At 54.5% G+C, this 16,705-nt stretch overlaps 1 protein-coding gene across 2 annotated transcripts in view; it reads left to right on the top strand.

Moving 5' to 3' along the window:
* Positions 1–16,705, top strand: part of SFRP1 (secreted frizzled related protein 1) — a 39,672-nt gene that overhangs the window by 16,925 nt on the left and 6,042 nt on the right. The window contains exons 3-6 of one of the 2 annotated variants that reach the window (XM_057697250.1): positions 669–939; positions 1,097–1,248; positions 3,265–3,334; positions 3,544–3,970. The exons of the other annotated variant lie outside the window; for it this stretch is intronic. Of the exons in view, the coding sequence (XP_057553233.1) occupies positions 669–939; positions 1,097–1,248; positions 3,265–3,334; positions 3,544–3,628 (578 nt within the window). The 3' untranslated portion in view covers positions 3,629–3,970. Of the gene's footprint in view, positions 1–668; positions 940–1,096; positions 1,249–3,264; positions 3,335–3,543; positions 3,971–16,705 lie in introns of those variants that run through there. 2 annotated transcript variants of the gene reach the window in all.

Below are 16,705 nucleotides of genomic sequence, written 5' to 3'. Positions count from 1 at the left end.
TTGACAAAACCTGATTCAGGTAGATCAGCGCAGGTGGAGAAGGCCATCTGTAAGTTCTTTTAGGGCTCGCCTCAGCCAAAACCCAGGGGGCTCAAGGGCTGAGTTGAGATGTAAGGAAGGAGGTGGTCTTTCTGGTTCCGGGTACCCCACTGGAAGGGTGCTGGGGTCCCAGAGGGAGCAGCAGCTGGAGTGAGCAGGGGTGACCCGTCCAGCATGGACCCGAGTCAGAGATCCCACCGACAGGGCATGGCTGCAGGGGGAGTGTGGCCGTCTGCTCTGGGCAGCCTTCACCCTCACATCACCTGCAGCCACTTCCATGAGAGGGAGGGGGCCAACTAGAGAGAGTCACAGGCTGGCCTTTGTTCAGAGATGCGGAGGCTCGGATGCCCACAACATGCCAGCTGCCAGCGAGCACCCAGCCTCTAGGATGACAGCTCCTTTACTCTTAACATGCATTTGTTTAAAAACAGGCGTATGCTGTGTGCCTGTGTTTTCTTTTAAAAATCTAATGATTTGCAGAAGGTGTGCACTCTTGCACAGATTTGATCCTACAGACGATTGCTGGGCTTCTGCTGAGGACACAGCCCTGCTTATACCTTATGCTGCACACGCTGACTTTGGGATTGACAGACATCCAGAGACACAAGTTTTGTATCATTTCTTCCTAGAGCCTGGGAGGACAGGAGTCCCCACGGTCAAAGCCAAAGGGACAGCCTCCTCTCAGCAGGTGCTCTGCCCTTGGCGAGGAAGGTCAAGCCTCAGCCAGAAGATAGGTTTCACCTGTGCACAGCAGGAGGGCTTTTTCGTAGGTGCAGTTCCATCCGTCATTTTGCATATGGCCTTTCAAACTGGATTCTCAGTGAGAAGGCCTGCACTGAGCTGCCTTGCGGAGGCGAGCGGCCCATGTTATCAGGCCTCCATCCGAGTGATCGGGAGCTGGTGAGTGATGGAGGTGGAGGTAGGGGTGGGGTGTTGAGGGGGTGGCGGTGTGTCTCATAGGAGGACCAGGGCATCTCACTCTCCCTCTTCCTGGAGCCAGCTTGAGGCCAAAGCTTCGTTTGAGGGCTTCCCCAAGGGCTCCTGTTCTGTCTCTCAGGCCCTGGCACCCAGCACTTCTGTGCCAGTCCATACGGTGTTTCCTGCCCTTGAGAGGGAAGCGAGTGGTTGGCCCAGTTATGTGTTCACATCAGGGATGTCAGATACCAGTGGAATTTAATGGAGCCTGTATCACCTGCAGACTCAGGACCGGTGAGTGCACACGAGAGTGGCCGTGCAGGATGACTGGGGTGTGGTTGCTGCCTTCAGAGGGCTTACCGTCTAGAGGGGACGGAGGGGAGAAAACAGGCACACATAAGATCATGTAGTCGGTGCTGAAATCCCTGCAACAGGTACGCGCTGGGGCCACAGGAGCACAGGCGAGAGAGCAGGTCTTCCTGGGCAGAGGTCGGGGGCAGCTCCAGAGAGGAGATTCCTTGCACTGTCCTCCAAGGAGCTGGCTGGAGTTTGTCAGACTGAGAAGATGGATGTAGGAAGAATATTCTAAGTGGAGGATCCTGCAGAGACCAGGACACAAGAGACCTGATGCCAACTGTAGATTGGGGTGGTGAATCTCTTTGTGGAACAGCTTATAAGGCGTAAGGGGGCGAGTATCTGGAAATGAGATTGACAGCGTAGGCGGAAGTCAGCTCAGGGCCTTGAATGCCCTGCTCAAGAGAGGAGCATCTGTCTTGCTGGTAGTCAGGGGTGTCAGGAGCCTAATTTAAAGGGAAGGCCTTGGGTGGCAAGCTGGAAGAGGAGGAGAAAGAAGCGGGGGAGGGGCAGAGGAAGGAGGTGGGGAGGGAGGAGGAGGGGAGGAAAACTGAAGGAGGAGGTGCTCGTTTGTCCAAAGCGATGAGGTGCAGCGCCTCGGGCGTCAGGGGTGAGCTGTTTGGGGCAGGAGGGCCTGTGGGCTCAGGGCAGCGCTGCCCACTGGAAGGCGCCCCTGTCGCCCGTTCCGATGAGGTCAGCAGGCGGCCCGGGCAGCCGGGCAGGCCATCTGCTGCGGTCAGGGCCGCGGGAGCCCTCTGTCCGGGCACGCGGAGCAGGAGCCCGAGCCTGTCGTCGGCTCACACGCGGGTCCCCGCAGAGCTGGTCATTACCGGGAGCGGCGGTCATTAGCAGCTGTCGTAAAGCCCCGACTTGCTCTCCAGACCTCGTTATAGCGGCCGGGCGGGCAGCACACGCGGCGCCTGCCGAGCCGGGCGCGTGACGGTGGGGCCTCCTGGAGGGGGGGGCAAGAGGGGGCTGCGGCCCCAGGAGGATGCGGTGGGGTGGGGTGGGGGGCAGGCCTCGGGTGGGGTGCCTGTGTGCCCGTCTGAGGGTGTGTGGGTGGGTCTGGGGGTGGGTGTAGCCCTGCGCACTTGCGCACACGCGCGCTGGTCTGTGCACAGCGCGTCTGCATGGCAAGCGTGGGTACCGGTCCCCCCTCCAGGGGTGAGGTCAGGGGCGCTCTCCTTCCCCCGTCATCCTTCCAGAGCGAGGCCTTCCAGAACCTGCCGCCGATGCCCCAGATGCCCCAGACGCGGGAAGGCGCTAGAGCCAGGCAGGGATTTCCGGGCAGCGGGCACGCCCACAGCCATCTCTGCGGGTCGGAGAGCCCCCCTCCAGTCCCCGTGTTTTGTTTATTCCTCGAGATGCCAACCAGGCCGATTGTGTTAGGTTTCAGTGTTTGCGGCAGGTCCATTTAGAGCTGCTGCTCCTCTGGGTGGGAGCCAGTTCCTTGGCGGGCTCCAGCGGTTCGCAGGGATTGTCGTACAGGGCATGGTGTAATCCCTGGGAGATATAAAGAGTCCATTGGGAGGAACAGGCATGGCCTGAGGCATCATGCAGGCTGGAGTTCAAGGCCTGGTCCAGCACCTACTGTGTCAGCTCAGGCAGGTCGCTTGGCTGCTCTGTGACTCAGTTTACCCACCTGTAAACAAACCACGACAATGAAACAAAATGTAAAACTTCTGTGATAGGAGATAAGGTGGAGTGTGACAGACAGTCGCACGAAGCCTGGAGTCCTGGGATGTGACCCAGCGCCGTCGGGGCACAGCTATGTGACTTGGTCAGCCAGTAACGTCTCTGAGCCTGTTTCCTTAAGCAAGTTGAAAGCGTCACCCTGGGTGACTTCTAAGGCTCCTTCCAGCTCTGAAATCTTATGGTTTTGTTCTGCAAAACTCTGTGAGTTTATTAAAGACATTTCTTGATAAATGTCTCTTCTGGCACCTCTTTGCTCGCCAGGGACCTGGGTCTCCATCTCAGGCACGTGTGGAAGAGCAGCCCGTGTGGAAGCGTGTGCAGGAGCTGAGCAGTGAGTGGGAGGCCCTCTCAGAGAAGCTGGTTGGGGTGGGGCTGTGGGACCACTGCCCCAGGAGAGGCGCTGGTCCACGGCCGGTCCACATCCCCTGACGCGCCCCGGCCGGCTGCTGGACGTCCCGACCTCAGCCCTGCTCCTGGACTTATCTCCAAGATGGGGTCCCTCTCCTGGACGTGTCCCCCTCCCCTCCTGTGCTTCCTCAGAAACCCAGGGATGGAGGGGACCCTCTCCACCTGCACGGGGAAGACAGCCTGGTGGGAAAGCTGTTTGCTGGCACGGTGCAGGTGATTTCCAAGGAGGACTTTCCAAACCTCACAGCTGAGTTTCAATTCCGGCTCTACAATTTATCAGCCACGAGACTTTGGCCAAGTCTAGTGCTCTGGGCCTCCGTTTTCTCACCTGCCAAATTGGGATAATAGTGTGTACTTCTCAGAACTGGTGCGTAGACCCCGTTAGATTTTCACACAGCAAATCCACACCGAGCCTGTGACCTTGGCCACGGTCTCAGGTGCCATCTTACAGCTCTGCTGGGCAGCCCCGCAAGGCTGCTTGTCCCTAAAGCATTTCTAACCTATGCCACACACTTAGCTTTCTTTAAAAAAGAAAAAATAAAGGGCGAATGCATTTTACAGATGGACCACATCTGAACCAGGATAGTTAATGGTGATGTTTTTCTCAGAGGAGCTTAAAAATAATTTTAGAGGTTATTAAAATACATGCTGATCTCACCCCCAGACATCTCTGGGTTCACAAGGGGAGCAAATATTACCTGAAGACTGAAGTTCAAAGCATCGAGAGGAGAGGACACTTAGAACGTCTGGGCCTGAGACTTTGGGTCAGTCTTGTCCCCAAGAGGGGCCCGTGGCCACGACAAGTCAGGTATAGACAGGGCACACCCGGAAGCCTCTGTCCCTCAGTGGTGATGACCGGGGCTCTTACTGACACCCGCTGTGCCGTGCCAGTGTGGGACGAGTGCTCAGCATTCCTTTGGCCCGTGGTGGCCTGTGGGGGATACTTAGTGCCGGCAGGAGCTACGAAGCGTCAGCAGGTGGCCTGCAGGCATCATTGCTAGGGGCTGCGAGGTCAAGGCTGGGCGTCTCCCAGTTTCCCTGGAGCCTGGCGATTCTCTTCCCGCATCCTCCTTCAAACAGCAGGGCCGTGTTTGCCTATCAGGACCACAAGTCCCTGGAGGACCAGGCTTGAGAGAGCCGGGACCGGCTTGTCCAGCCGGGGGAAGTCATCTGCTGTGCAGCTCAGTTAGAACCCGGCTTGTCGAGGAAATGAAACCTTGACCGACCAGGTGGTGGGGTCCCCACTGCAGGAGCTGCTCCCAGGCTGCATGGCCTCTTGGCTGTGAATTCAAGAGGCCTGCATCTCACAGGAAGCCAGGAGAGACGCGGGCCTCTCTAGTCCTTCCAGCCCCGCAGAGTCTGTAGTTTGGTGGTTCGCGGGGCAGCTGCTGGCTGCACTCCTGCAAGTGGTTTCCCTGGGGAGGTGGCTCTGTCAGGGGGCGATCCTTCCTTCTCAGGAGGATATTGGAAGATTTCCCCAAGGAAGGTGGAGGGACAGCCTGGGGCCCCCAGCTGGTCAGGTCGCCCAGCAACCTGGGATGCCAGCCTGGAGTCCCTGATGTCATGCGTAGACCCTTCAGGAGGGAAGGGCAAGCTCCAGGTGTGCACCATAGAATCTCGAAGCTGATCCCAGTTGTGTGTCTTTGTGGCGAAGACCAAATGGCTTGGAGCTCCTGACTCCCGGGGACCGGTCCTCCGGTTGCCAGGAAGGAGGCCGATGGACCTGGAGTGAAGTGCAGGCCCGGGTGGGCCTCCCTCCTGCCCTTTTCTCCATGTAGGTGGGACCATCTGGTCCACCCCCCACTCTGGGTATCAGCTTTCCTGGGGACTTCGCCTTCCCAGTTGTGTAACTGCGTGTGCGCGGGGCGGGGAGGCTTCTCTGGAAGGAGGGGCCTCCGTGGCCGGTGTGGGTTTGCTCGTGACTGACAGCTCTTCGCCTGTAGCCTTCTTTTCTTACAGACTTAATGTGTCTTCTGGCAGGGTTCCTTGTTCTGATTACTCAGGCCCCGCAGAGCACGGGCGCTTTCCTTTTCTTTCGTTCCCCATTCCCATCTTGGTCCCCCCTTTCCGAGTGGGTTGGTGGCTGGAATCCCGTCTGGACCAGCCGAGAGCTCTCTGTGCCCCTGCCTGGCCCCTGGGGCCATAGAGCGAGGAACCCCAGCCCGAGCTGAGAAGCTGCCTGCTCCTCCCTGGGAGCCCTGGGTGTGGAAATTCCAGGGAGGCCCACACCCCAAAACTCCGACACAGACGCTGACACACAGCTACTTGTGCAGTGGCCTGTGGGGTCGCTGGTGTCCCCACCCTACCCCCCGGGGCTGGTCGCTGGGGGAATATGAGGTCTGGGAGCCCATTTCCTGGGTGGCTTTCTCATGAGGGAATGCACGGGAGTACAGCCTGCTGCCCAAGCCCCTGAAACCCCAAAAGGCCCCCCAGAGGAAGGCAGGTCGGGGACTCACCCGGACAGGCCCAGGGTTGCTCAGTAAGAGTTTCCTGGATTGGGGGGGGGGATGGAGTGCGGGGCTGCAGCCTGCTGTTCTGTCTGACGGGTGGTCCTGGGCCAGAGTGAGGGGCCAGGTTCTCCTTGAAGGGATGGAGGGCTGGCAGAGGGACCTCTGGCCCCGGCTCTCTTCCTTCACCACAGCCACGTTTCTCGTAGGAAGTGTTGGATCTACGAGGGAGCTGAGGTTGTACTTCAGCCCAGCTGCATCTCGATTTTCTGGTTTTGGCCCTTGAAGCAGGGCGAGAGGAGGGAAGGGGCTGCGTGATCACATGGGCGGGAGCCTGAGGGGCCGAGGGTCTTCCTTCTGTGATGGAGTGTGCACTGAAGAGCCGTGCTTCGGGATCGAGGAGAGGGGGCAGCGGGGGTCCCGGTTCCAGCTCCTGATCAGCTGTGGGCAGCTGAGACAGAGATCCCTGCAGCCCCTGTTCGCTGATCTCTGGAACAAGGCTCTGGCTGGCCGGCCTCTTAAATCCCATGTTGCTCTCAGAATGTGCTTCCATGTCCTAACTTAGTGTTCTTTTTTTTTTTTTTTTTTTTTTTTTCAAAAAGAAAAACCTTTTTATTTTATATTGGAGCATAGTCGATTTACAATGTTGTGTTAGTTTCAGGTGTACAGCAAAGTGATTCAGTTATACACATATATGTATCTATTTTTCAAACTCTTTTCCCATTTAGCTAACTTAGTGTTCTTTAAACACACACATGCCATGAAGCAGAACCTTCTTCAAAGGAAATGTTACCCAGACCTTCATCATAGAAGCTGGTCCACAGGGGCCTCTGGGCTGGGGGAGGAGGGCCTGGATTGGCTTGGCCCCTTCTTACTCCTGGGGCACGACTGACCTTTCTGGGTGTGTGGAAGGGTGTCTGACCTCAAGGAAGAACTGCGATCATCCCATGAGACGCTCGCTGTGCACTTTCTTCCTGGATGGACATCGGGGCCTTTACCCAGTGTCCCCTGGCCTGTTCCCTGTGGGTACGGACGATGACATTGCTGCCCACGCCGTGTTGTCCTGCCGGCCTGCACTTGCTGGGATTGCCTGCTCACCAAAGGCGGCGGGGTGCTCTCCGCGGGAGGCCCTGGCCGCGTCTGCAGCAGGCTTGCATTTGGCTTGTATTACTTTGCCAGGGCTGCTGTAACACATTACCGCAGACTGGGGGGCTTGGACACCAGAACTGTCTTCTCTCACCGTTCAGGAGACCAGAGTGCAGACGTGGGTCCTTCTGGAGGCCCTGGGGGGGATCTTCTCCAGGCCCCCTCCTGGCTGCATCCTAACGAATGGCATCTGCAAAGTGCATTTCCAAATAAGGGCTCATTCTCGGGGTCCAGGTGCACGTGAATTTGGGGGGACACTGTCCAACTCTCAGGAAAGAGCCGACTTGCCTGAGACTGACTCTTGGTTCTCTGTCACTTACCAGCTAGTGTCTTCTGGAAAATTGTAGTCGAAATCCTCGTCTTACAAGGTGAATGATACTAGTCCCGACTTCACCAGGTTTCCGTGATGATTAACTCTAAGGCCCTAAGGACGGTGCCTGACACTTGTGATCAGGACCAGGGGTCCCTAAGGTGGACTTGGGAGGTGGCAGCGGAGGGTGGTTGTTGTCAGAGGCACGATGGGCCCGCAGACACAGCAAGCCAGCTTCACGTGGTGGGTACCGATGCCCGGATCTTGGAAGGGGTTTGCAAGGAAGAACGCCTTGCTGGTCTGGAGTACCTGGCCTGGCACAGGAAATTCTAGATGTGAGATGGTGACCCACAGGATGCCGTGTCACCTGCAGCAGGGCCTGGCTCCTGGTGGCCACCCGGAAGCAGGGAGCAGCTCCAGATATAGCCAGGGGCTCTGTTGTTTAGCTGCTGGGGGCAGGGGTGTTACAAGGCTGATTTCTAACATGACAGGCAAGCTTGGGAATAGTGCCGCAGAAAACCAAGAGCCTCGGGATACGGTGTCTAGAGCATCAGGGGTAAGAGGATGTCTCCCCTCAGCCAAGGCAGGGAAGGTCAGGTGCGGACGTGGGAGGAGGTCAGGTGAGCACCTGGGGAGGAGGTCAGGTGCAGACGTGGGGGAGGTCAGGTGGGGGCGTGGGGGGAGGTCGGCTCCCAAGGCATCTTTGGAACCAGATTCTAAAGGGCAGTGAGAGGGGCCCTGGAGCCCCCCTCTGTGCCCCTGGCCGCAGCCCCCTGAAGGCCTCCAGCACATGGATGATTGACCTCGCAGCTAATTTGAAGCTCTTCAGAAAAATAAGAACACCTTCAAAACCGTTTCTTTGTTGAACGTGAAGCACAAAATCTGCATTCATAGGAGGGAGGAACTTTGGAGAAATCAGGATCAGGGTAGATCAGAACGCCAGGAAATGGCCAGCAGCATTGCCCAGGGGGCTTGGATCTTAAAACCGCATCTTTCTGCGCAAATGAAGTTCTTCATACGGAGGGCGTTCGACCCCTTGGGCTACCAATCATAATTAGGCAGGCGTGCACGCCGTGTGAAGGATGGTTTCATAGCAAACCCTCTAATTAGGACAAGTTGGCGGGGCGGCTGTTGGGTACGTGGTGTCTATGTACATCTGTTCACCAAAGAGCGAAACGGGCACTGGTGTCTGTGCAGCACCTGACGGGTGACAGGGTGCCTCCCATGTACCAGCTTATCTGCAGCGGCCGCGTGGTGGCCGTGAGCTCGAGCATTCTGTGTCCTGAAGTGGCTGTGCTGGTGCCGGAGCTCTGATCGTGGGCCAGGTGACACTCGTCTGCCACCTTCCCTGGTCGGTAGTTGTGACATCAGTCCCCGATGCCTGGAGCGTGAGCGGGGCAGTGACCTCTGTTCTCTAGCAGATCCAGGGGGGCCCGCCCAGCCTCCCAACTTCTTCTGCTTTGTCCCAGCTCTGGGGGAACAACGGGTGGCAAGTGTGTGTGTGGGCTCAGACAGCCAGCCCTCCTGACCGCTGCCAGTAAAGCACACGCCTGCCGGGGAGCCGGACGCTGGGGAGCCAGACTGAGCCATCGCCATCGCCCTGAACCCCAGGGTCTGCACTGTCTTCAGCAGGAAGGGATGCACCACATGTGGGACGTCGTGGGGTCCATTAAAGAAAAGCTGTTGGTTCCAGAGCCAGGAGCTTGATAAACACATGGGAAGCATTTGCCGCCTGAGCGGTAGGCGTGCCTGCGGGCGTCGGGGAGGTGCTGCCCCAGGTTGTGGTCAGACGGCTGCCGCCCATGAAGCTCTGTGCCTGTCATCCGAGTCCTGGCCCATCCGCCCTGCTGCCCTGGGGGGTTTCCTCTGGGCCAACTCGGCCCCAGGGGGCAGCGGCCTCCACAGGCATGGGGAAGTTGTTTGTGGATGTATTTATTTTTGTTTTTGTCTCTTTTTAACAAGTGGTTTTCCTGGAGAAGCAGAAAAAAGCCCTGAGTGGGGCTCCCCGTCCCATCACTCTGTTCCCCCCACACACGGTCCCCTCCCGGCTCTCAGGACCCAGATCTGCCCCCTTACCTGTGTAGGGGACTCCAGGTGGGTGGAGAGAAAGAAAAGAGATTCAGTGAAAGTCAGAGGACCTGGAAGCAGGACTCAGGACACCGAGCTCAGGGCCGACACCACCGGCCATCCCTCGTGCCCGTCCACTGAGCTCAGCGGGAGCAAGGACCTTAGCCTAGACAGCAGAGCAGAGGCCAGCATTCCATTTATTTTATCTATTGTTGTATACAATTTTGGAAAGATCCTTTCCATTTACTAAATATTGGCTACATTCCCTGTGTTGTACAAGACACCCTTGAGCCCATCTCACACCCAGTGTACCACCCCCTCCCCCAGCCCCATCGTCCCCCCGGCCCCCCCGCCGCCACTGGTAACCACTGGTTTGTTCCAATAGCTGTGAGTCTGCTTCTTTTTTGTTATATTCAGTAGTTAGCTGTATTTTTAGATTTTAAGATCACATATGTGTCATCGTACAATATTTGTCTTTCTCTGACTTATTTCACTTAGCATGATGCCCTCCAAGTCCATCCATGTTGCTGCAAATGGCAAAATTTCATTCTTTTTCATGGCTGAGTAGTATTCCATCGTTAGAGAACATTTGCGTGTTGGGGAAGAATTAGTGAGACTTAGGCTGCAGCGGCCGCCAGCCCAGGCCTCACACGAGGTCTGGTTCACCTGGACCTTGGCGGAGCACCGTCCGTGCTTCAGGCATGGATGGCGTTGGCCTCGCCTCCACTCATCCCGGCAGTTAGTTTCTTGTTGAGATTATTTACACACTGGACTCCCCGGGATCAAATCCCAGCTCTACCGTTGACCCGTGGAACCTCGACCAGTTTCTTGAGCCATCCTGCCTGAGCCTCCTGATCAGCAAGCCGGTTATCAGGAGGGTTCCCCCCCCACAGGGTCGCGAGAGAATTCGGCCAGTTAATGCGTCAAAGTGCCTGGACCAGGGCCTGCCGGCAAGTAGCTGTTGGCCGTTGTTGTTGCTGCTGAAGCCGACATTTGCCCCAATAATGCCAGTCTCACCAGTGAGGCCGTGAACTTGGGGGCAGACCGTGCTGTTTGCGTCCCTTTGTTCATTTGTGTATCTGATCAGTGTTAGCTGAGCTCTGGGACGTGCAGGGCACGCACTAGTCTGTGGACAGGGGTGGGTAGGTGGGCCAGGCATTCAGGCTGACGGCAGGAGGGGGCCGGGAAGGCACCCTCACAGGCAGTTACCACCTGTGCTGAGTCAAGATGCAGACGGTGGGGGTGGGGCCTGAAGGTCAAGGCTGGACTGGGCTGGGGAGGCGTCAGGGAGAAGATGGTCTGTAGCTTGGCCGGAAGGATGGGTAGGAAAAGCATACGTTTTGTCTGGAGCACACCCTCTGCCTTCGCAGGGATCAACTATGCAAACGGCGAAGGGCTGAGGCCTGAGGTGTGCCTGCCGCCGGTTTCTCAGAGGCCTGACTCATAGCCGCTTCTGGGATGTTCCAGCCAAGGCATCAGGGCACTCCCGGGCTTCTTCTCCCATCGGTCAGATGGGATCGTGTGAAGACCTGCCTGCCGCCGTGCTGGGAGATGCTTTTTTGGGGCTGTCTTTGAATTTAGATAGCTCCACGGTCAGGGCTGGACGCGTGCCATTGTGTTCACTGTGGGCCTGGGCTGTGGCCACTGTCGGCGGGGTCCCCAGGCGCTGTGAGCAGGAGAGGGCGGCCGGTACCCTCTGAGACCGAGGATACTTTCCCTTGGATGATCTATATTGGATTTCAAGACAGAGAAAGGAAATACGAAGATTTAGACAGATTGCCAGTGCTGGAATGGAAATTGAGATTAACTGGTCCAAATAAGTGATTTGTGCAAAGAGTCAGGGATGGAGTCCCAGCCAGAAGCCGGAGTCGGCTGACTCTGGACGGAGAGTCCTTGCCTGTGAAATGTGTGGCCTCATGCTGTCAAAGCCTTGGTTTTCCTAACTTTGCAAGATTCCACCTCTGTGGGGTAGGGGCCCCAGAGAGCTTAGCGTTTCTGAAAATGGCACTAGATCAGCTTGCCCAAGGTCAGCTGGGCCCTTGGACCTGCCCATGCTGACTTCAGCCTGAGCTGTAATGAGTTTGGAGGGCTGCCCTGGGCCTCCAGTAAGTTTAACACCATCCAAGAACGAGTCCTCAGAACGCGTCGCTGTGAACAACCCAGGTGACCGAGCAAAAAGGCCACCCTATCCCCACCCTCAAACCGTTTGAAGCAGTGGTTCTCGAGCGTGGTTCCCAGGCCAGCAGCATCCGCAGCACTTGGGAACGGGTTAGAGATCCACGTTCTCAGGCCCCGTCCCGTGGCCGCGGAATCCGAAGCTCCGGGGCCGGCCCGGCAATCTGCATTTTAACAAGCCCCCCCAGGAGACGGAGGACCCGTCTCTCGAGCACCTCTCAGAGCCAGGGCTCGCTCATGGCTTTCCCGATGCTCGGTTCCGAAACCCACTCCCGTCGTTTACTTTCCAAGAGACCGTTGCACGCTCCTACGTGCCGTGTGGGCGGACACTGGGAAGTGGAACGGGGTGGGGGGGGGGAGGGAAAAGCAGTGACCCCTCCAGCAGGAGGACTGTTTTCCTTGGCCGGTTGGCCTGGACGTGGAGCCAGTGTTCCATCAGTCCCCTCGATTGACTTTATTTAAGCCAGTCTCCTATTCTCCTGCCGCGTGCTCGGGGGAGGCAGGGAGGAGGGATGCGGTCCTTACTGGGAAGGAGAGGGGCCCGAGCCCCTGCTGCCGGGGCCGCGGTGCACACGTCTTCCCGAATAAAACCACACCAGGCAGCCCTTTGCTCTCCGAGCGGGGTCTCCACTTTGCACCATTAGCTTCAATCAGTGCGGATTTAACACAGTCCATGAAATCAAGCAATTAGGCAGCGGGGTTCCGGGTGGCTGACACTGCCGCCGCCGTGCTGGGGGTGCGAGTGCTTGCGAGTGTGTTGGGGGTGCCTAAAGTTGCAAATTCCACTCTTCTGCCTGACCCCCCCCCCCCAAGATGTCTGGGATCCAGAAAACAGGACGATTTCTCTTAAATAATTTGCCCCAAAGAAGTCTTTCAGGAGCATTTTCTACATCTGCCGTTTCTTTGTAAATGAGAGGAAAAGAAAAGCTGCTTTCAATCTTTTTTTGTTTATTTGTTTTGGTTTGGTTTCTCTCTCTCTCTCTCTTTTTTTTGTAGCGTCTGTCCTGTAGTCAGTAGATACAGCGTGTGGTTTGGGGTCGGGGAGAGAGTCTGCGGTATTGTGACCAAGCTCAAGTCCCTTTTCTTTGCTAAAGGAATTAATGATGCAAACACCGGCCCCTGCTGGGAACGGAGGTCTGTTGAGCTGCCTTTGCAGGGCCTTTGTCAGCAGGACTCCTGTGGATGCCGAGGCCTGCTCGCCAGGCTGCGCGGCGCCCAGACCCCTCTGCTCTGTGTTGGAAGCAGCAGCGGTTTCTCCGAGCGCCACCCTCACGCAGCACACACTTGGCTTTGGGGATGGTGCTTTCTGCTTCAGGGTCGCCCACCCAAGAGGTGTGTGAAGGTGGGGCCACGACGCAGAAAAGCAGGTCCTCTCTGTCCGACTGCCTGGTGAGGTCTTGCTATCTGGACAGCCTCTTCCCCTGGGAGGCTGGGTGGGCTGAGAGCGGTAGGCCGAGCCCACAGGTCTGATGCTCTGGGCCCTGCCTGGTCCTGGGGTCTGGGAACAGGCCACTCGGTAGAGAGTTCGTCAGTCTTGTGCCCCTGCTGCTCAGATCATCTGTTTGGGAACTTCAGCCCTGTCTTCCAGAGAAAGTAATTCAGGAGAGGAAGCAAGTCAGGAGTCAGGCTATGTGGTGGGTTACCTGCCCGAGAGGATTTTTTTATTAGCACCTGTTGGAGCCAGTGTATCTGATTCAGTTGCCCTCGGCATCTGCAGGGACCCCATGCTTTCCTGCTCTTTGCTCAGAGGAGATGGGGACTAAAACATGAGCTCTGGGAGAGAGCGCCTCCAGCCTCGGGCAGGCTATTCAGCCGAACCAGGTTTCACATCCCTTTCCATTCAAAGTAAATAATCCGAATTCTAACCTAATTGGTTTTTTTATCTGAAAAATGATCGACTTGACAAGCTCTATAGGCTACCCCCACCTCCTCCCAAATAAACGGTGGGAAAAAGCAGAATTCTTACTCAAACAAAACCCTTGCTGAGAAGCCCTAAGTAACGCCAACCTGCTCCAGTTGAATGGGGAGTGAAGGGGCTGGAAATGTAATCTTTGTGTTTCTTTTAAGAGCTTCCATTTTGTGATTCTTTGACATTTTATATACATTTCAGTTCTTTACTAGGCAGCAAGCTTTGTTAAAATCTTAAGTTTTTTGCCTCAGAATAAATGCAATTTAAAACGTCAAGTAGTGTTAAAAGGCTTTAACAAAAAACTGCAGGCCTCTGCCCTGTGCCTTCTGACCATGAATTCCCACAACCCAGAAGTAATAATTTTCATCTATTTTAGCGACTTCTTATGAGAGTTAGCAAAACAGAGTAGATAAATACCATACTTAATTTTCATTTTTCATTTTGATATTTAGGCATTACTTATTGATTTTCTGTTGGTGAAGAAAAAGATTTATGAGTCTCACTTTCATTTCTTAATTTTAACTTTTAAACAATTTTAAGTTTTGATTAAATTCTTTGTTTTAATTTTTAGACACGATTTATTGATTTTCTCTATTCCCTCTTGTTCTTTTCGAAATAGTTATATCACACTTTTGGTTAAGTTGATATTCAGTGTTTAATTTATTATAATTATGTGAGTTTTCTTTGCAGCCGAGCTGTGTAGTGTACTGCATTTACATTTCTTTTATTACACACTGTTTTGTTTTCCCTTGAGATAGTAGTTGCCTCATTTTATTTTCCTGGTGCCTCAGGTTTCTGTTTTGAATTCAGCCCCAAACCTTCCTGCAGGTGTACATCCATCCCTCTTTCCTCCTGTTTCAGTCTGGACTGGTCGAGCGTTAAGCCAGCCACACAGTTGTTCTGGAAAAACCATCCTAAGACTTCCATTGCTTTGATCTTATGTTAGAGCTTTAGTTTCCTGATCCTGGGTCTTGTGCTGCATTTTTGGAGCAGTTTTCTAAGAGCAGATACATGGACAATGGTTTTTAACCATTGAATGTCTGAGGTTGTCTTTATTCTCCTCTCCTACATTAATTGTTTGGCTCAATATTGAATTTGGAAGTTGTTTCGGCTTCCAGTGTAGCTGTCGACGAATCCCATGCTGTTCTGAAGCCTGGTCCTTTGCAGTAGAGACATCCTCTCTTTTTCTGTCTGGAGGATTTTATAAGTTCTGTTTATCTCTGGTGTTTCTAAATGTTATGATTCATTGACCTGGGCACTGTTTAATCTGAGAACTTGTATTCTTCATTTCTAGAAAATGTGTCTTGTATTATTTCTTTGGCATTTTCTCCCATTTGTGTTTTCTCTTATTCGGATGTTGAACCTCCTGTATTGATCCTCTCTTTTATCTTTCTTTCTCCTGTTTCCATCTCTTTGACATTTTGTCCCAACCTTATCTTAAAGCACTCATGTTGCCTTCTTTATTTCTGCTCTTACCTTTTAAAACTTCAAATGCTCTTTCGGTTCTCCGAACATTCTTTTTAATAGCATTCTGTTCCGGTTTCATGAATACAATCCCTCCTGTTATCTTTGTAAAAAGTTTTCTTCCACACCCTACCTTGTCTCTGTCATCTCCGATTTCTTTTTTTTCTGCGTGTTTTGCACATTTTGGTCGCTTGTTCGCATTTAGAGGCTTTCCTTTAAATGCCTGCTGATTCTCGGCTGGCCAAGTGAGTTTAAGAGGAAGGCACTAAACTGGAGCTCTTTGTGTGTATGCTTGGCCTGTGATTTGTTGTGCCTCATTTTAGAATTTTGCTGGGGGGAGCTGTAGGTCTTTTCTGTGGGGCTGCTAGTTTCTGTAAATACAAACCCCGCAATCCTCTGATTGGGGATACAGCTGTAGTGTCCTGAGGGTCTCACTCTTCACTGCGCAGACTTTCACTTAATCCTTTGGTGTGGGGGCAGCTCTTTCCCACCCATCGTCCTGTGAGTCTGGTGTCCACAAGCCCAGTCTGTCTGGTTCAAACCTTCTGTGCAGGATAAGCCTCCAGCAGCTGCTGGAGTTGGTGAGGGGCGGTCGTCTGGGCGTGTGGCCAGGCTCGTGTACCGGGGCGCCCTGACGCACGCTTAGTTCCTGTGTTCCACAGTCTCTAAGGTACGGGAGGTACCTTAGCCCCAGTGCACAAGCATCTCTGGGTCCTGCTGCGGCATCTGCTGCTTTCTTGCACTCAGTCCCCCATGTTAGCAACTGGGTTTCAGCTTTTCTTCTCGCGTCAAGCCAGGACCCACCATCCATTTGCTTTCTGTTATACTAAATGGGATGTCCTTGTTTCTTTACCATTTTCTTGAGGGTGTTTATAACTTTTTCTCAACTATAATTTTAGAGGAGTGGAAATGATTGTGTGCTCAATCTACTATGTTTGGCTAGAAGTGGCCAGCAGTAACTCCTCACAAACATCCCAGACGCTCGGTGGTTGTCAGGATGGGAAACCTCTTCACTTCCCATTGGTTTTTAGCTCTCTGGGACTCTCCCTCGCCCCCTGGGATCCTGGCTCCCACAGGTCATCAGCAACCCGCCCCGCCCCATTGCCAAGGCCAGAGATCTGGTCCCACACTCATTCTTAGACTCTGCAGCATTAGGGATAAAGGAACATTTCTTCCATTTGAAGCGCCTTCCCCCGTGCCTTCTGAGACACTGGGCGGCCTGGTTTTTCATCTGTGCCTCCGATAACTTTGCAAGAACTCCCCGGTGAAGGTCCCTCCTTCTCTTCTTTCCTCTGTTCTCTACTCTCCACTGTAACCATTATCTGTAATCAGATGAGTCACAAAGCTGGGGACTGACTCAGCCCCCTCCCCACCTTCGCCATCAGGCCCTTTTTCACATTCCTGCGGCAATTCCACACGGTCGATCATGTGACCGCGTGGCCCACGCTGTCGATCATCTGAATGCCTGGCCCACGCTGTCGATCATCTGAATGCCTGGCCCTGGGCCAACAGTGGCCTCTCGTCCAGGCTCCCTGTCTGGGTAATTGGAAGCCACATTAGCATAAGCAGGTCAGGAGAAAGAGAGTTTTGAAGAGAGTGTGGTTTTGGGATGAGTATAACGAGCTTCCTCTGCTCATTTCAGCCTCAGGAAATGGCCAGGCTTTGTGGGGAGGCTGCCAAGGGAGTGTCGTTTTGTGAGCAAAAAATAAGGTTTCAGTGACTGCAAGTGGGATGAACCTTTCAGAGTCTACCTGAATGGAAGGGCTTATATATTTT

This window comes from Hippopotamus amphibius, chromosome 10, assembly GCF_030028045.1.
Source record: "Hippopotamus amphibius kiboko isolate mHipAmp2 chromosome 10, mHipAmp2.hap2, whole genome shotgun sequence".
Classification (NCBI taxonomy): domain Eukaryota; kingdom Metazoa; phylum Chordata; class Mammalia; order Artiodactyla; family Hippopotamidae; genus Hippopotamus; species Hippopotamus amphibius.
Note: the sequence above shows the minus strand (reverse complement) of the source record. Positions and strands in the feature narration are given on the sequence as shown.